This window comes from Lagenorhynchus albirostris, chromosome 2 (assembly GCF_949774975.1).
Source record: "Lagenorhynchus albirostris chromosome 2, mLagAlb1.1, whole genome shotgun sequence".
NCBI lineage: Eukaryota > Metazoa > Chordata > Mammalia > Artiodactyla > Delphinidae > Lagenorhynchus > Lagenorhynchus albirostris.
Window position 1 is genome coordinate 32,207,710 of NC_083096.1, and position 20,102 is coordinate 32,227,811.

Genomic DNA, 20,102 nt, shown 5'->3' on the forward strand with positions numbered 1-20,102 from the left:
GGTCTGGATTCTCGTTTTAATGCAGAGTGGCCGTGTGCTGAGCCCTTAAGGCAGGGAACAACTCTTCTCTGCTGCCATCTAGTGAGCATCTTGGGAATAACACCTGAATGGAGGTCACCAGGAATAGTTCTCTCTCCAAGGGGTTCTGAGCCAATGAAGAATGTGTCAGATCCAGGGCCATGCCCCAGATGTGATCATCTGTGTCCTGGAAGCTGCCCACTAGAAAGTGGAGTCTTCAAGGTGAGACCTGGTGCAGAGCATGACACCCTGAATGGATCGCCTTCTCACCTGGCTCTGACCTAGTCATGCCTTATGTCACCCTCCCCTCTTGTCTCCCTACCTTCCTCAGAGTAGAGTTTGAACTAACAGAGTGCTTAGAGAGCCTCTGTAAGTCACCACATCTGGGGGCAGTGGGGTGCAAACCAAAGATTTATTTTTCAAGTAAAATAGGCAGCCCAGGAAGAGCAGAACAAGAGGAAACCAAGGCTGAGAACAGAAAGCTTGGATATGGAAAGACACAAGAAGCTAGATTGCAACTGCCAGGGAGAGCTGGGGAGGTGGGCTATGGAGTGGTCCTGGGTCCTCGCCCAGGTGCTGGGGCCGAAGGGGCCTTGGAGACTCAACTCCAGGTGCAGCATTTGCAAGAGGAGCTGAACACCAGGCTCCTCGGGCAGCTTTGCTGGAACAACCGCCCCCCTGTACAACTTGTAGTAGCTGGACCAGTCCAGAGGGTTGGGGTAGAGCCCGTCAGCTTTGCCCTGGCAGAAGATGTCTTGTCTGAGGCTGGAGCCATACTTAGGTTCAGAGAACTGAGCTGGTGCAGGAGCTTCAGGTTCTGGGGGACCTGAAGACATATATGGACGACCTGGGAAAACAGTGATGATTCAACCAAGGCTCCTCCAAAAGATCCCAAACCCATAGGCCAAGCACACAGGCAGCAACATAGGCGGCAGCAGCTCAACACCCCGTACCTTACAGGCAGGGTATAGTCAGACACCCAAGGCAGAGAACAGCCAGACAGCAAGCACACCTACAGCTGGAGCACAGCTCAAGAGAAAACAACGGAGCTACAAGTGTCATAGGCAGTCAATGGCTATCTACCATCTGCAAAGCCCAACCAAGTAATGGTGAGGGCCAGCGGGCTCTCACAATGAAGGCTGAGTGCAGGCCTTGAGAAGAGAGGCTGAGGGCCCTCTGGAGGGAAGCCCTGGTTACCGACACCCTGGGCAGGCATTGGTACAATCAGAAAGAGGAAGAAGAGTGTGAAAAGAGAATCATTTCTACAGCTTCCTCAGCTCCTGGGGGTGAAATTTGGGAAATCACGGTAGTGGGGCAAAGTCATTTCCTCAGAAGAAGCCAGTTCCTGAGGTGCTCTGACCCCATACTCACTCAGCTCCAGCAGCAGCATCTTGATGAGGGGGTAACGGCCCTGGTTGCAGAAGAAACCAGCAAAGTTGTCCATGTTCAGTGTCCAAACCATGACCCCACCCAGTCCCGTCTGCTTCAGATAGCTGACCTGTGTGAGGAGCGAGATGGGGGTGGAGGAGAGCAGGGAAGCCCGGCCAGCAGCCCCAGAGCCCGTTTCCTCATCCAGGCAGGGACCTCCTTTCTCCAGCACCCCCAGGTCCATTAGTCCTTATCCTTGCTGGGCATGATTCATTCTGGAATCTCCCTGCCCTGACATAAACATGGCCAGGGGTGGACATGAGGGTGGAGGTGTGAGGAGTACATAGATGTGTGACTTTCCTTAGGTTGGCAGCCTTAACTTCCCAGCATTTTCTGGGCTGAGCTGTTGTGTTTGGGGTACTGTCTGCTGATTGTGATGAGTTCAGTTACCATCGGGAACGACTAAACTTCCCCAAAGATCTGAATCCATTCCCTGTCTTCATGTCTTTTTGTCCATGCTGAGGGCCTTCTCACCTCCACCAGTTCCCTGAGGCTTCTTTAGGGTATGGCTGTGTGTCCCCTCCAAGTGGGCTTCCCTGGCCCTAGCCCTGCCAGGGGGCCATGGCTCACCTCTGGCGTGAGGCTGAGGTTACAGGGTAGAGGTGGTTGGAACCCTTGATGGCCCCAATGTCCCTCCCAGCTACCTCCCTTTCTACACCAGTCCCCACTCAGGGTTCCAGCTATGGTACAACTTGCTCTCAGAGGCCAGCTTCCCCTTTCCTCTCCATCAAGTCTTTCTCCTGCGCTTTCCTCCCCAGAAGGCCCACCTTCTCTGCTTTAAGACTTTCTCAAAATCCCTTCCACCATGATGCCTTCTCTCATCTCCCCCAGCTGCCTCCTCAATTCTCCAGAGCACTTTGTCTACACCACCAGAAGAACCTGCCACTGCATAACTGACAAAAGATAAGCAGATGAGCAAATGCAGGTCCCTCTGCAGGTGCCAATGACCTCACTGGAGAGAGAGACATGGAAACAGGTAAACGCACTCAAGTTTTGAGGCAGGAGTGGAGGGGGTTTCATATAAGTAAATCAAAGGATCTATAATTTGAACATGCACCAAATATTGTCAATGGACTGAATAAAATGATATGCCTTACTGTGTATATTTCTCCTCTTATATATCTGTAGAATTTGTGTTTAATAAAATGCAAATACTTTCAAGAGAGATTCCAATGTAGAGCAATTTTTTTGCCATTGTGTCTTTTCTTAATCAATAGGTGATAATGGTACCAAATGCTATCACATGGAGATCTGTGAAATGCTGGGATATTTCTCCTTGAAGAAGTTCTGAATGCTGTCATTGAATGTTATTGACAGGCCTTGGGCCCACACAGGACCACACCTTCCCAGCAGGGCCAAGCCTCACCTTGATTTTGAAGCTCTCCACATCGTCAAAACCGACCCACTGGTTGCTCTGAAAGGCATAGGGCACCTTCTGGTCCTTGATTCTGTGCTCATCAGCCCCCTTCCAAGAGCAGACCTGTAGGAGCTGAGGGCAGAGCTGGGAAGGAGGTGGGAGGCACTGCAAGCATCTTCTCCCTGTCATGAGGAGACTAGAGACTGAAATATTCACGTCTGAGAAGCTTGGAGAATCTAGGAAGCTCTAGACTGAGTGACCTAGAACTGTCGATTCAATGAGGCACCTGGGGTTAGGGAATAAATCCAAGATGACAGGCATGGGATGGAATTTACCCAACCAGAATTCACTGTGCCTAGCATCCTCATTCAGAAATTATGGGAGAAGAAGCCCCTGCTCTGCACAATACTCGGGGTGGCTGTGGGTTTTCCTACTTCACAGTAAGCCAGGAGTCCTCCGTCTTTGGTGAAGGGGCCAGGAGTTCCAGGCCCCGTGGCTTGGGCCCCCACTCCGGTGTCCAACAAAGAGGCCAGGGTAAAGGATCACCCATAGGTGGGCATGCCAAGGATCAGTTTGCTGGCAGGGGTCCCTTTCTGCAGCCACCATTGCATGGCAGAGTCCTGGTGGTGAAGGAGGAATGTCAGGGCTAATTTTCTTTGCCTTTAGACTGGTTCAGATCATCCAAGCCTGGGGGCTCCAGAGGAGTTTCATGAGCATTTACTAGTGTTCCAACCCTTCCCCATCTTCTTTAGATCCCGTCTTAGACCCTGAACCACAGTGATTGAAGCTGCATGGCCCTATAGCCAAGAGCATGGGCTCTGGATTCAAACAGTCATTGACTCAGTAAATATTTACTGAAGGCCAGCTGTGTGCCAGGCACTGTCCTAGATGCTTGGGATACCTCAGTAAACAACGATCTCTGCCTTACCCAGCAGCTTATTTGATCTTGCCGAGCCTCGAGCTTCCTGTCTATAAAATGGAAATGATAAAAATATTTGTCACTAAGGGCATTGTGAGAATTAAAAGATATAATGCATGTATAAGTCTAACATAGTGCAATAAAGGGGAGCTATGATTGTGATCATTACCATCACTGTTGTTTCACCCTCAGTACAAGAGCAGGGAATTTTATTTATCTCTGTATCCCCAGTGCCTAGAACAATGCTTGGCACTAAGATGCACAAATAGAAAGAACAAATGAGCACAGGGCTTCTTCACCGCCTCTGCACAAGACCTTCCCCCATCATGTATTACTTGACATGACACCCCCAGGCCTGTGACATGAGGAGGTACCCAACATAACTCTGTGGATTAAACAAATAATGAAGACTCTTCCCTCAAACCAGGACGGTAGGCTCACTTTCCCCAAGAATCCACCCTGTTTGAATCCAGGTTTTCTAGTTACCCTGCAACCTTTTAGCACTTAGGTATTTTCACTGTATTGATTTACGTGTATTTGGTTTTGCTGGTCCATATGATTTATCTTTGGTCAGACTGGAGCTTTCTGAGGGCAGAGGGCAGAGCACCCTGCTAAGTTCTGTGGTATTTTTGTGCAAATTTGGAAAAGTCACCCCTCTGGCCAGAAGCAACATGCAGGGCACATAGTATGGAGAGTAGAAGGCCTCTTTGTAGGAGGATAAAGGCCTCCCTTCCCCCACATGGATCCAGGGCACACAGCTTGGAGAGCACCGTGCCAGCGGGAGTTCAACCCCCTCACCTCTCAGCTGAATGTCTTTGTATGTCTCCCCACTTGACTGGGCTGGCTTCTCCTGGGACCCACAGAGTTTCCCAGATGAGGGTGGAGGAGCCAGGTGCAATGTGAGTGCCTGAAGAAGTGCACTTTATTTGTGAAAGAGCCATGGAAGTCCTAGATGTTCCACCCAGCTGACACACAAAGATGTGGGCTCCCAAAATTAACAAACATTTTAATTTAGGGCTTTTTGTTATTGTTGTTTGTTAAGAAGGAGAAATGATACGGTCAATCTTGACTTTTAAAATTAGAATGGGCTTGTAAAACAATGTCTAGCCTACTGAATGAGGAAGAGCTGGGCAGGAAACCTCCACCCACTCCAGTCTACAACCAAGCCTTCCCTTTCCCGGGACTGGGGTGGCGTAGGGGTGGTTCTGCCCTGAGATGTTATCAACTTGGGAAAGCTCTCACCTCTTTCCAGAAAACACCTTCCAGAAGGACATTCAGTGCCAAGGAGCAAAAGCTACCCATTATCTTGAAGGAAATGGGGCTGAGGGTGTATGAAGGGAGCGGAAGCCATTTTGGCTGGAAACTTGAGCTCAAAGACAGCCTCCCAGTTAGTCACTGGTTTGTTTGATGTGTCCCCAAACTAGATTTGTGTCTAATATCAGTCGACATGCTATACAGAAGTGAGGTTTCTCCTCAGCAGCGGCATGGAACAGGAAAATAAAACAAACAAACAAACACACACAAAAGAAACAAAAATATCCTGGCTTCTCCATGCCCTGCCTGGTATCCTGCTTTTCCCTTCCATTTGGTTCTTCGACGCTCAAAAGGGGCCGCCGGCAAGGGCCTGTGCCAGGGGCGTCCTCCCACTTACCACATTGAATTCGGCCACGGCCCCGCTCTCTCCCTGTCTCTCGTCGGGGGAGCGGTTATGCCCTGTGTTCTTCTCCCAAGAGCCACGGAAGTCATAGGCCACGAAGCTGAGGAACTCCAGGTTCCTGCATGAGGCGTGGGAAGAAAGAGTGAGGGGCTAGTGCGCAGGGTGGAGCCCTCCCCCTTCCTTGCTCCTCCCTCCCCTCTCACGCAGTGTGTGGCCTGGGGAGAGACCTGCATGGTGGGGGCGGGCTCCCTTCTGGCTCTGGGAGACGCAGCAGCATAGGCAGCCCCTCCGGTCGCCCCCCCGCACACCGTCATCCAGGCCATTCTCATTCTTGGCGGCTCACGTCTTCAGCATCCTCCTCCCAGCTGTCCCCTCAGCACCCTCAGGACACAGTCCACTCAAGGACACCTCCTGCTATTTTGCTATTTTGAAGGGAAATCTAGCTTAGCATTTCTCAAACTTTAGTTGTGCACATAAATCACCTGGGAATCTCATTCAGGTGCAGGCTCTTATTCAGTAGGCCTGGCGTGGGAACTCATCCTCTTGGAGATGCTAAGTGCTTCCCTCTTTCCTCCCCCAGGGATATTTCACTTTAAGACTGAGGGCCAGGCTCCAAAGAGAGGGACTCCGGAGTGATGGAGCAGCAGATGTGGTAAGGAAACCCTCCCTGGGTCTGCTGGTGGTGCAGGCGAGCCCCTGCTCCATTCTGGGGGAAGCTCAGACTACCCTTGGTCTCTTTCCCCCGCAGAGAACACAGGGTCCATGCCATCTGCCTGAGACTCACAGAGCAATGTTGTCCCCCTCGTATCCAGCTTTTGTGCAGTGTGGTCCTGCTGGGACAGCTGTGCTCGGCAGGAGGTGTGCCTTCCCTGAGGCCTGGGCTTCCTGCTGAAAGGCATTGGCCAGGGCCTGCAGGGGCAGCTCAGAGTGAACACACAGGCAGGGAACAGGTAGCCCTGTGAGCCCCAAGCAGATGTTCCCGCACAGGAGCCTGAAAACTGACCACAGGGCTGGTCTGTGCTATGCAGACACATGAAGCAGCTGAGCCTGGGGGCAGAGCAGCACCTATGTGGCCCCCTGGCCAACTAGGTCTTCCCTATCTCACCCAGCTGTACCTGCACCAGAGCTTTGAAGCACTGCTTATCTGATGGAGGGCTCCCCCGGCTTCCTGTGTACCCCCAGTCAAGGTCGAGACCATCAACGCCATATTTGCACAGAAACCTGATGGCTGAGTTGACAAAGGTCTGTCGGTTATTGGCTATAGCCACCATATCCACGAACCTGTGGGTTGATAAAGGGCAGTGTGGGCCTGTCTTACACAGGACAGTGGGTCATGCTCCCTCAGAGGCAAGTGAGAAACTACTCAAGATATTGGTGTTCAGCTGTCTAGGCCAGAAGGGCACCAGAAGGGCTGCTTCAGAGGCTGCCGGGATATTTGCAGGTGGGTTATGGGCCTGGCTAAGGGAAAGGGACAATGTAGAAGTGCCCCAAAACATTGACATCACCAGGGGCACACTGACTCACTAGGAGCTCTGCTTCCCAAAATTCCCTCCAGAAGCTTACTGCCACATCCCTGCCCAGGGATTTGCTCTAACCTGAATCAGAGCTGGCTGTCAACCCAGCATGGAGATTGAAAAAAGAAGAGGAATCAGTTTCTAAGATGAGGAGGAAGAGAAGCCCAGCAGGCCAGTGAGGATCTGGGTAACCCTGGGGGGCTGCTCTTCTACTTCCCTGGCAGGTTAACGTGGTTACTATTCTTCTAACTCACGTTTGTAGAGTGCTTCGTGCTCTTGCTATTACTATTACTAGTCCAGAGTTCTTTACAATTCCTGAGGTGCCCCAAGAACAACCTCCCCACATCTTACTTTCTCAACAAGTCCCTGGACTTCTTGGGGGTCTTGAGTTTTATAGACCGTTTCTATTTTAATTTATTTTTTTAAATTAGCTAATAGCATCAGCTCTTAAGTGAGGTTTGTGTGCCTGGGAACCCCAGGCTGAGAATCCTGAATTTCAGTGAAAAATCTGTGTATAAGCAGTGTTTGGGGAAGGGGAGTCATAAATTTCATCAGGTTCTCAAAAGGACTCATGATCCAAAAAAGTATTAGAAAGACTGGTTTAGAATTTTGGGGACCTTACAGTTAGCACTTTCTAGGAAAAGTATGGTTCCAAATATACCATTCCATTATCTCCATAAATCATCAAAAATGTCCTGGAAATGTCAATATTCTGGCATCCAAGCTCAATCTCACAGACTGCTTTTGACACCCAGAAAGGGAACAAAAATTCTCAGACATACTGTTCCAGAGCTCAGAAAATATAGACATTATATGTTGTCTGGGATTAGTTGAGACCCTCCCTTTACACATTTCATGGAGGAAGAGACTGAGGCCTGGAAAGAGGTCAGACTCTGTGCTGCATATAAAGCAAGACTGGATGGGCTTCCCTGGTGGCGCAGTGGTTGGGAGTCCGCCTGCCAATGCAGGGGACACGGGTTCGTGCCCCGGTCCGGGAGGATCCCACATGCCGCGGAGTGGCTGGGCCCGTGGGCCATGGCCGCTGAGCCTGCGCGTCCGGAGCCTGTGCTCCACAACGGGAGAGGCCACAACAGTGAGAGGCCCGCGTACCGCAAAAAAAAAAAAAAAAGACTGGATGTATAACGGCCTGGAGCTAAGCCCACTCCACTGCCTCCTGAGGAGGTACCAAGAAGTCAGAAGGAAGGTCAGCCCCCAGAGTCCACTCTTCTCTCCCACTCTCCCTCACCCTGGCTACACCTCTACCTGGCTGATTCCCCGACTGGGGATCTCTCTGGCCAGTGAGCCAGTTCCACACTAGGGGCCCTGCCACATTGGTGCCCACAGACAACTCACTTCTGAGTGCCGAAGTTCCAGCCCCCAGTGGCCAGCAGCGTCTTCAGCTTGGGGTTCCTGGAAAAGACAAGAGAAGCACCGGAATTTATCCAGCCAGGTCCTGGGGCTCACCTCACTAACAAGGAAGCAAGGAGCCTGGCAGGGCTGGTGGGGTGAGGTAGGGGATATATAAATCCCTATGGTCATATTTTGTACCAGGGAAGCTCTAGATTGGGAAAGAAAAGACACATTCCTGACTCTGAGGACCTCTTATCTGGCTGGGGAGCCGTACACTCAAGGAATTTAGAAAGCAAGAGATCAGGACAGATCTTCAGAGAGGCTGTATTAAGGTAGTGATAACACTTGAGCTGAAGGATAGATAGATTTTAGGAGATAGAAGGGCACTCATTCCCAGTGGAGGGAAACAGTTTCACAGTCCAGATTCCACTTAGACCTAAACTGGAAGGGCACTTAAGGAGTCACTATCTACCCCCACCTCTTCCACATAAGCACGGGAAAGCCCAGAGAAGTGATGAGACTTGCCCAAAGCCACACAGCAGGTCTGCAGCCAAACTGCAGTAATGGAGAAGGTTTCTGGCTTTGAGAGGAGGCGCCTGTCTTCTCCACCTCCCATCCCCACCTCCTCCACTGCAGCTCACATCTTCTTCAAGCTGTTGAATTCCTTGCAGAGTGTCTCAGCATTCCACGCTACGGAGCTGAGCTGGTGACTGTTCATGCCAGCAAAGGCATATATGAGGTGGGTGCACAGCTTGGGGTCCACATCCTTGGGCAAGAAGCGAGCAGCCCCCTGTCTGTACTGGGCCCAGTTAGTGAAGTAGCAGACCAGTTTTGCCGCAGAGCCTGGCCAGTTGGGGCAAAGCAAAGAAACGGCAATCAGAAGGGCCTGCTATGGACTGGCACCCTCTGCCCAGAGGCAGAACTTATGCCATGCCAGCAGACGTTAAACATGGCCCTTCATCTGCTGGAGGCAGGGAGGCAGAACTTTCAAATCACGGCTTGGAATACTTCAGAATGTTAATTAAAATACAAATATATAAAGTGGCAGAGAGGAGACCCCAGTTACAGGCCTGGGTTTATGTTTCTTTAGTCTTGCTTTAAAGAGGTTTGCATTTACGTACTATTATCCCTTGTAGAGAATTGGTTTAATATCACTGACAAGGTTCTAACAAAGAGAATATTTTCTCTAGGAAAAGGCAGCTTGTTTCTGTCATCCCCATACCCTGTAGAATGGCTTTGTGTGTAGGGCCTCTCCTCCCAGTTGGGGGCTTGTCTACCAGTGATGGCTCCCACCAAGGGACCAGAACGCAAAGATGCTCGTCTTCATCCCTGCAGCTGCCAGAAGTGTACTTTGGGCCGATCTCTTTAGCCTTGGCTTAGGGGTCCCCATCTGAAAATGACAGTGTGGTCTCTGAGAGCTCTTCCAGCCTTGCAGACTATGATCGTGTGGTTTGTACACGCCAGCATTTTATGCCAGGGACTTGGCAGAATGATGAGTTTGGACTGGAGTATGTCTGTGGTCACGGTCTAGACCCTAGGATTTCCTTTTGCACAGACAGGGTCTCTCTGCACCCTCCTGCAGCCCCCATGTGGCCAGTGAGAGGACGAGGAGGGAGAGCAGTGCAAAGTGGCTATAGGAGGGTGTGTAGGAACCCAGAGCATGAAGGGCTGGCTGAGACACCCCTGCGCCCATGGATGGCTCTCAGAAGGAGGAGTCAAAGCTCCTGGGTAGTCACTGGCCCTAACTAGAGGTCACCCGGGAGTGAAGTTTGCCGATGGGATTGGGGCGTTGCCTGAGTGACATAGAAGGAGGATTGGTGAACTCCCCAAAGCAAAAGAAGGAAGCAGGGGATTAACCCAGCGAACACATCCCTTGGGTCCATCTAGAAAGGAGCCAGGAGGCTCTTTTTATTTTGTATCATATCCTGCCATAGCATATTGAATATTGTGCATGAATATTTGTACTATAGAGGCAACAAAGTCTGGTGGTTAACAGCAGGGACTTTGGAATTTCATGCCTGGGTTGAAATCCCCACTCTGCAACTTTTTAGCCAGATAATTCAGCTTTCTCCTTCATAAAATGGGAATGATGATTGCTCTTATCTTAAGGACTACTGTGTGAATGAAGAGTTAATGTATGTGAAACACTCAGAACAGTGCTGGCAGAAAGTAAGCTCTGTTCTAAGTGCTTTGCATACATTAACCCTTAGCCCACACAAAATTCTATTATTATAAATATATACCATCCCATACGATAGCACACCATATGCCCAGAAGTAGCTTGGATTAAAGCTTTTGAGGAAATCTTCAACTTTTCTCTCTTCCCCATGTTTGCTATTTCTCTGGACCTGGCTGTCCCCTCCTGTGAGATGAAGAGGGGAAATGTGTGTCCTGTGCCACAGCCCAGGCTCAGGATGAGGGTCTGAGTACAGGGAGTGGTGTGGGATAGGAAGGGAACCCAGGAGTCCAAGTGGCTAAACATCACCCAGAGAGTTCCCCCCTGCACAAGAGGGAGCCCTCCTGGCTCTCCCAAGCTCCACATGCAATCAGTTCAACAGACACGGAAAGAGTGTGCTGTCCTTGCCTGAGCCAAGGGGCTAGGACATGGAGCTGGAGAAGACTTAGGTTCCTTACTTCCAGTAGCTCAGAGCTCCCCTACTGGTGGTAGGGGAGACGCCTAAGCCAGTAATTAGAAACACTGTGATATATACTGTAAAATGGGTTCCAGTGCGATGAGAGCACAGAGGTTGGAGCAAGTGGCCTCAGGAAACACCAGAGAGAGGCTGACATTTAAGCTGCCCCCATGGACACACAGGAGTTCGGCTAGTGGGTTAGGAGGCTAGAACCTTCCCAGAAGAAGGAATGGCAAGGCCATTATGGGGACAAGGACACTTGCAGGGGCCGGAGCGTTGGAGGCGAGAACCCACTGAAATCTGGCAAGAGCTCTTGGGGTGGACATAAGTGTTGGGGGAGTGAATGGGAGAGGGTAGCAGGGCCCAGGGAATGGGGCTGAGGGAACCCAGGGCTAGCTTCAAGAAAGGCGCCACTTACCCCGCTGGATCGCCAGCAGAACCATCAAACCTGAACAGCACAAAAGAGAAGGCAGAGATTAAGATGTCATTCTTACTTTCCCAGGCCCTCTATGGCTATTGAAGCGCAGGAGCGAGAAGTGGTCCGGGATGGGGGTGGGCTCAGGACAGTTTCCTACAAATCCAGCTTCCTCTGCCCACAAGGGACCCAGGAGGGCACTGTGTCCATCCCTTCACCCAGGCCAGACAGCAGGGGGCCCTACCTGGCCTGGGCTAGTCCCAGAGCTGATGGAAGTCTCCATGAGCTGAGACTGCTCCCTCTCTAGAACATTAGTAGAGGAGTAGAGGGCAGTGTGGATTTAGGAAGATTCTAGGAAAACCACTGACTTTTAAGCTTTTTTTTTTTTTTTTTTTTTTTTGCGGTACACTGGCCTATCACTGTTGTGGCCTCTCCCGTTGCGGAGCCCAGGCTCCGGACGCACAGGCTCAGCAGCCATGGCTCATGGGCACAGCCGCTCCATGTCATGTGGGATCTTCCCAGACCAGGGCACAAACCCGTGTCCCCTGCATCAGCAGGCGGACTCTCAACCACTGCGCCACCAGGGAAGCCCGACTTTTAAGCTTTTTAGAGAGAAGGTTTCTCTTTTGAAATAAGTAGAAAACCTGTCCTCAGGATGAAAAGAGCCAATTTGGAAGGGCTAGGCCAGAGAGCTCATCTCTAGGTGAGGTCTCTGTACCTCTGCTCACAGCCACAATTGACTACTTTTTGCTGCTTTCCTGCCACACTGCACAAGAGGTTGGCTGAGTTACCAATATCCTTGGAGACGTAGGGCTCAGTGGGACTCCTTTAAAAGTATTTATTTCATCTCTCTGGAGAACTTGGATCTTCCCATTAACCTAATAAAACCTGCATGAAAATTTGTAAGGGCACCCAGGGTCATGGCTCGCAGGCTGCCTTTTGCAGGGCAACAGCATCAGGGTGGGGAAGAATTCCTTGGCAGTGGGCACCCCTGGGGAGTAGGGGGCCTCAGAACACAGGAAAGACAAAACCACCCAATGCCGAGGGGTTCACTGACTCTGGGCTTCCAAAACAGGAGGAAAAGTCATTTTCAGCCTGTTGAGAAAAGCTTTTCCTTGCAACACAAAGCCTCTTGGGCTGAAAGACCTCAGGGGGGAGCCCACAGGGACTGCAAGCCTGGCAGCAGAGGGAGAAATGGAATGACCCTCCAAAGTTCTCCTGAAAGCTTCTGCTTCCTTACACACAGCACCAAGGAGCCATTTCACATACACCTCCCCACTTCCCCACAGCTCCCAAGGCGCAGCCCATGCTCCCTGACAGCACCCACTCACCTGCCCAGGCTACAGACCACACCATGGTGCTGGCTCAGTTACAGACTCCAGCCCATGCAACCAGCTATCCAGGTCCTGCCCTCCTTTTATCAGGCCACCCTGTCCCACCACAGCCAGGGGTGTTGAAGTCAGACAGGGGCAGGGGATGTGGTATGGAGGTCTAGGGTGCCAAGTAGCACGGACTGGGGACACCTGACATAATGCCCTTTAGTAATGCTTGGTTTTCTGGAACAATCACAGGGTGTAACCTGGGCTGTCATCATTGCCAAGCCAGGAGGCAAAGGGAGGGAAGAGGGAAGTGTTTCTAAACGTTCTGCTGGGCAAGCTTGATTCTGATTTTCTCTGTGTGGGCTGGTGAGGACCACCAGTAGCCCCAGGCTTTGGAGGAAGAGAAACACCTCATGAATGAGGGGAGCAGGCTTCCAGACCAGCCTGCCTGCTTGCTTTACCAGGGCCCTCTCTGGAATTTAGGTAATCTCTCTGTAAGATGATAGTGTTGCACGTATAATCTATATTTTACAATAGTAATACTTTTATTACTATCCATGTGATAGTAATATTTTATATCCATTGAGAAAAATACATAATGATAAATAGCAACTATGAGCTTAGTAATATTTTTAAATGCCTGTGTTTCTTATGAAGAATCAGAGGGACATCTATCAGTGCCCTGTGGCTGCTGTAACAAATGGCCTCAAACTAGGCGGCTTAAAGCAGCAGGATTTATTACCTCCCAGTTCAGGAGGCCGGAAGTCTGAAATCGAGGTATTGGCAGGGCCATGCTTCCTCCAGAATCTCTAGGGAAGAATGTTTCCTTGCCTCGTCCATCTTCTGATGGCTTCTGGTGTTCCTTGGTTTGTGGCAGCATCACTCCGATGTCTGTCTCCATTCTCACAAGGCTTTTTCCTCTGTGTCTTTGCATGTCTTCTTTTCTGCCTCATATAAAGACCCTTGTCATTGGATTTAGGGACCACCCAGGGTGATCTCATCTTGAGATTCCCACCTTAGTTACATCTGCATAGACCCTTATTCAAGTAAGGTCACATTCTGAGGTGATGGGTGGAGATATTGGGGGAGGGGGCAGCATTCAGCCACTGCAGGACCTACTGGGACATGTTACTTATTCTGTCTGCAGACAATGGCCAGTGCGTACATGAACTCCAAGGTCCTGGCAAAACTCTGAGCTTCTAGGGGATCTGCTCTTTGGTCCTAGGCCTTAATGTGAGTGGCCTGAGTGGCTGAGTGGGAACGTCCAGTGGCAGCAGACTCTGGAGTCAAGTTGCCTGGGTTTGAATCCCAGCTCTGTCATTTACTATCTGTGTAACCTCGAGCACATTCCTTGATTTCTTTGAACTCCAGTTTCTTCATCTGTAGGGAGAAGTCCTCAGAGAATGGTTATTAATGCACTGCCTGCTCTTATTCCTGGGGCTGCCCGGCCCTGACACTTCTGCCCAGTCTCTGTTGGTGTCAGAGATCAGGGCTCTGGTAACCTCTGTGAGGTCTCTGAGGCGGTCAGAGGTCTGTGCCCAGATGGACGGTCCCTGTGTCCTTGCCTTCTCTTTCACTTAGGGATCCTGCCAAGGAGCCTGTTCAGAATCACCTGAGGTCTATAGAGCTGCCTCAGGTCTTGGAACGTGGGCAGAAGGGGAAGGGAGAAGGTGGAAAGTGAAAGCCAGGAGACTTTGAGAGGCTTCTCCAGAGAGACAGGTGGCCTCCTTATCTTGCCCCATTCTCCCGTACATATGGCTGACCTGTCAGCTTTGAGCTTTCCTGACTCGGCTTCATGTCACCAAAAGGACCCTGCATTGTGGTGCCCAGGATTCTGAGTCACTCTAAGTGCTGACCTGCCCCCAATCATCTGGGGTCTCCACTGTGCCCAGTAGCCCCGCCATTAGCATCACTACCTTGGTTTATGTAGCTGTTTCTTTTCTTTCCCCCTGACTACCTCATTCCTGCTACTCTCTCCTGAAGCAGAATGCTCTTTTCCTTCCTAGCCCTTATCCTAATTTGAAATTATGTACTTATTTTGTGAGTTGATGAATTGAATGTGTGTCTTTCTCACTAGACTGGAAGCCCCAAGAGTGGGAACCATGTCTGTTTGTCCACTACTGTGCACTGACAACCCCAGTGGCCAGCACAAAGAATAGTCCTCAGCAAATATCTGAAAATATTGAGTTTATTATTGAATGCTGTTTCCTCAGTCCTCTCACCATTCAATGTCAAGTGCTCAGAAAGTATCTGGTTGATGTGAGAAGTGCCAACCTCCCCATGAAACCTCTTAACTATTAGCAGAAGCTATTCTCCCATATTGCAGCTAAAGAACCAGACGCCAAAGCTTCTGTTTCTTGCAAACTTGCCCAAAGCTGGATAAAAGAGGAGCCAGAGCTGGAGTGAAGGTTCCCAGGCTCTTCCCTTTTCTATCTGGGCATCTTCTGATGGGCCTGAGCCCCAGGCAGGGGTGGACCTCGTGGATGCTGGCCACTGTGACCTTCAGTCATGCTGAAACGCACATCTGGGAGCCCCCCCACCCACCCTCTGGCAAGAAAGGGCACACTGAGCCCTCTCTGGCCGTGCAGGTTGTGGCCTTGCCTGTCCAAACATCAGCTTGTTTCCTGATCCTGGTAGACCACATCCCAGTGGAAGCTGCTTTTCTCACAAATAACAACACGTTTGAGTATGAGGCAGTTGGCATTCAGTGGGTACCAGAAATGAGAGGCGAGGATTGGATCTAGGTAGTATATGGGCCAAGGCTAGAACTACAGCCCATTCATTTCCCTGAGCTTCTCCCCCACTCCCTCCTTCAGAGCCTGACATTCCATGTAGACCCCTTTCCTCTTCCTCCTTCCTTCTCTCTTTCTTACTCTCTTTCTCTCTCTCCTTCTATTCTTCTCTCCTTTATTTCTACACATAACTATTAGTGTAAAATAATGTTCATTGTATACTTCGCAGCATTAAGCAACATAAACTTAAAATAGATTTATGTGTTGCCTATTGGAGCCTGGAATTCTATACCCAATTACAAAGAAATAAACACTTTCTCAATATATTGTTAAAAGGAAAAAGCACAGTGTACCCATTGCACATGGCAGATTGAACACAGGTGTTTATCTCCACTCTCTTCTGAAACCCCCTCAAAATAGCAGTTAAAGGATTAAAATGGTATAAATCAACTAGGATGAAGTAAATGGAAGAGGGGACCAAAATAGATGAGAGATATCAACAGCTGTTTGGAAGATGAAACAGAATGAACAAGTGGAACTCACTCAGCAGACCTGAAAAAGCTGAAACCTCAGCCACCAGGTGGGGAATGCACGGGAAGCAGGGGATTCATGCCAAGGTACGCTGGAAAGGCACAGGAGTTAGCAGAAAATTGTGAAGTGGAGTGAAGCTGACAACAGTAGGTATGAGTGAACTGTTTAGACCCCCAGATCTTCTTCTCCATCCTCATAAAATACAAGATGAACCAGAATGACTGTACATTTGGGAACACGTTGCCCAGCAGAGAGTGGAGGGGAATGGGGTAAGGGGGATACCAGACTGAAGACTGAGACTGATGACAGGGGAATTAAATGAAGGTCTCTGAAAGTCTCTGGGATGCTCAGACCAACCAGCCCTTCCCTCCACTAGAGCCCCAAGCAGAGCATTAACTCCTCTCAGGAAAACAAACCAGCCTAAGAGAAAAGTTACCAAAACTCAGACTACCAAAACTCAAATGACATCTTGAATGGAATAGCCATGCCCCTATCCCATCACCCCAAAGTGGGGGCCCTTAGATAAAAAGCCACCAAGCCCCTGGAGCTTCCAGTAGCGATGACTCACTATTGCATATGGAAGAAATGCAGGACCACCAGACGTTTGAGGAAAGAGTCCCTACATGAAAGATAGATCAAACAAACAGGAAAAAAAAGGAACTTGGAGAAATCAGAGTGAGTGGCAGTGAGGGCTTCTGATTTTCTAACCTCAAACAATTATGTTCTGACTCTTAATGATGAGCACACGTTACTTTTACTGTTTTACTTTTATTATTTTAAAAAATTTAGTCTACCTGTTTGCTGTACACCTTTTAGATAACAAGCACTGTGCCAGGCACTGGGGACCCTGAGATGAATTCACAGCCCCTGTGCCTGTGGAGCTTGCAGCCTACAAGGTTAAGTACTGCTTCTCACTGGGGTCATTTCTCAAAATGCAAATCGCCTTGAGAATCACTCACACTTCAGCCTTTTCTCACTGGTAGGGAGAATTTTCTTTTTTTTTTTTCATCTTTTTTTTCTTTCACATCTTTATTGGAGTATAATTGCTTTACAATGGTGTGTTAGTTTCTGCTTTATAACAAAATGAATCAATAACACATATACATATGTTCCCATATCTCTTCCCTCTTGCGTCTCCCTCCCTCCCACGTTCCCTATCCCGCCCCTCTAGGTGGTCACAAAGCACCCGAGCTGATATCCCTGTGCTATGTGGCTGCTTCCCACTAGCTATCTACCTTACATTTGGTAGTGTATATATGTCCATGCCTCTCTCTCGCTTTGTCACAGCTTACCCTTCCCCCTCCCCATATCCTCAAGTCCATTCTCTAGTAGGTCTGTGTCTTTATTCCTGTCTTATGCCTACGTTCTTCATGACATTTTTTTCTTAAATTCCATATATACATGTTAGCATACAGTATTTGTCTTTCTCTTTCTGACTTACTTCACTCTGTATGACAGACTCTAGGTCCATCCACCTCATTACAAATAGATCAATTTCATTTCTTTTTATGGCTGAGTAATATTCCATTGTATATATGTGTCACATCTTCTTTATCCATTCATCCGATGATGGACACTTAGGTTGTTTCCATCTCCGGGCTATTGTAAATAGAGCTGCAATGAACATTTTGGTACATAACTCTTTTTGAATTATGGTTTTCTCAGGGTATATGCCCAGTAGTGGGATTGCTGAGTCATATGGTAGTTCTATTTGTAGTTTTTTAAGGAACCTCCATAATCTGGAAATAATAAATGCTGGAGAGGGTGGGGAGAATTTTCCATCCCCACAATGGGCCCTGAGCCTTTTCTATCTTCCACCAAACTTGTTGAAGCTGAGATTCCTCATTACTCAAGGCTTTAAATGTGCAAGGGCAGTGGACTTTAGCTTGGGGCCTTGGGCCAAGGTCTGCTGGTCCCCCTGTGATGGGTTCCCTCTGGCAAGGAAGGCTGGTCCAAAAAGGCTCTGTGTGGGAGCATCATGGTTCTGGCCCATTGCCCCATTAATATGAAATCTCATCTCCCAATCAGGGGGGTGCACAGCCTTCTGTTTCGGGTGCTTCCACCCACTCACTGCCTGCTGACTGAGGAACTCTATAAGTATCAGCTTCCTCTCCCGTGAGCTCCCCATATCATCATGGGATGCGCTATCACAGGCTCCGAACTGAGCTGGGCTTGGCCTGGCAGGACTCATTGTACATTGTGCCCATGTATACTTGTCTATAATTCTCCCTCCCATTTCTAGGCATTTGAGTTTTCCTTTTATTAAAATTAGCATTGCCAAAGCTTTGTGTATATAGCTCATTTTTTCGAATTTTATTTTATTTATTTTTTTATACAGCAAGTTCTTATTAGTCATCAATTTTATACACATCAGTGTATACACGTCAATCCCAAATGCCCAATTCATCACACCACTGCCCAGCCCACCCCGCTGCTGGCCCCTCTCGGTGTCCATACGTTTGTTCTCTACATCTGTGTCTCAATTTCTGACCTGCAAACCTGTTCATCTGTACCATTTTTCTAGGTTCCACATATATGCGTTAATATTTGTTTTTTTCTTTCTGACTTACTTCACTCTGTATGACAGTCTCTAGATCCATCCACGTCTCAACAAATGACCCAATTTTGTTCCTTTTTATGGCTGAGTAATATTCCATTGTATATATGTACCACATCTTCTTTATCCCTTTGTCTGTCGATGGACATTTAGGTTGCTTCCATGACCTGGCTATTGCAAATAGTGCTGCAATGAACATTCGGGTGTGTGTGTGTCTTTTTGAATTATGGTTTTCTCTGGGTATATGCCCAGTAGTGCGATTGCTGGATCATATGGTAATTCTATTTTTAGTTTTTTAAGGAACCTCCATACTGTTCTCCATAGTGGTGGTATCAATTTACATTCCCACCAACAGTGCAAGAGGGTTCCCTTTTCTCCACATGCTCTCCAGCATTTGTCGTTTGTAGATTTTCTGATGATGGCCATTCTAACTGGTGTGAGGTGATACCTCATTGTAGTTTTGATTTGCATTTCTCTAATAATTAGTGATGTTGAGCAGCTTTTCATGTGCTTCTTGGCCATCTGTATGTCTTCTTTGGAGAAATGTCCATTAGGTCTTCTGACCATTTTTGGATTGGGTTGTTTGTTTTTTTAATATTGAGCTGCATGAGCTATTTATATATTTTGGAGATTAATCCTTTGTCCATTGATTCATTTGCAAATATTTTCTACCAATCAGAGGGTTGTCTTTTCGTCTTGTTTATGGTTTCCTTTGCTGTGCAAAGGAAGTTTTTGTTTCATTAGGTCCCTTTGTTTATTTTTGTTTTTATTTCCTTTACTCTAGGAGGTGGATCAAAAAAGATCTTGCTGGGCTTCCCTGGTGGCACAGTGGTTGAGAGTCTGCCTGCCGATGCAGGGGACACAGGTTCATGCCCCGGTCAGGGAAGATCCCACATGCCATGGAGCGGCTGGGCCTGTGAGCCATGGCTGCTGAGCCTGCGCATCCGGAGCCTGTGCTCCGCAACGGGAGAGACCACAACAGTGAGAGGACCGTGTACCGCAAAAAAAAAAAAAATCTTGCTGTGATTGATGTCAAAGAGTATCCTTCCTATGTTTTCCTCTAAGAGTTTTATAGTGTCCGATCTTACATTTAGGTCTCGAATCCATTTTGAGTTTATTATTGTGTATGGTGTTTGTTAGGGAGTGTTCTAATTTCCTTCTTTTACATGTAACTGTCGAGTTTTCCTAGCACCACTTATTGAAGAGACTGTCTTTTCTCGGTTGTATATCCTTGCTTTCTTTGTCATAGATTAGTTGACCATAGGTGCGTGGGTTTATCTCTGGGCTTTCTATCTTGTTCCATTGATCTATGTTTCTGTTTTTTGCCAGTACAATATTGTCTTGATTACTGTAGCTTTGTAGTATAGTCTGAAGTCAGGGAGTCTGATTCCTCCAGCTCCATTTTTTTCCCTCAAGACTGTTTTGGCTATTCAGGGTCTTTTGTGTCTCCATACAAATTTTAAGATTTTTTGTTCTAGTTCCATAAAAAATGCCATTGGGAATTTGATAGGCATTGCATTGAATCTGTAGATTGCTTTGGGTAGTACAGTCATTTTCACAATATTGATTCTTCCAATCAAAGAACATGGTATATCTCTCCATCTGTTGGTATCATCTTTAATTTCTTTCATCAGTGTCTTATAGTTTTCTGCATACAGGTCTTTTGACTCCC

At 48.5% G+C, this 20,102-nt stretch overlaps 1 protein-coding gene across 1 annotated transcript; it reads right to left on the reverse strand.

Moving 5' to 3' along the window:
- Positions 1 to 619: 619 nt before the first annotated feature.
- On the reverse strand, positions 620 to 12,647 carry CHIT1 (chitinase 1). Its single transcript, XM_060142085.1, is given in 12 exon segments — positions 620 to 706; positions 708 to 865; positions 1,390 to 1,516; positions 2,813 to 2,926; positions 3,238 to 3,423; positions 5,374 to 5,497; positions 6,164 to 6,288; positions 6,495 to 6,660; positions 8,247 to 8,303; positions 8,885 to 9,086; positions 11,295 to 11,324; positions 12,623 to 12,647. Coding segments are annotated over 12 exon segments (1,401 nt in total).
- Between the last annotated feature and the right edge of the window lie 7,455 nt (positions 12,648 to 20,102).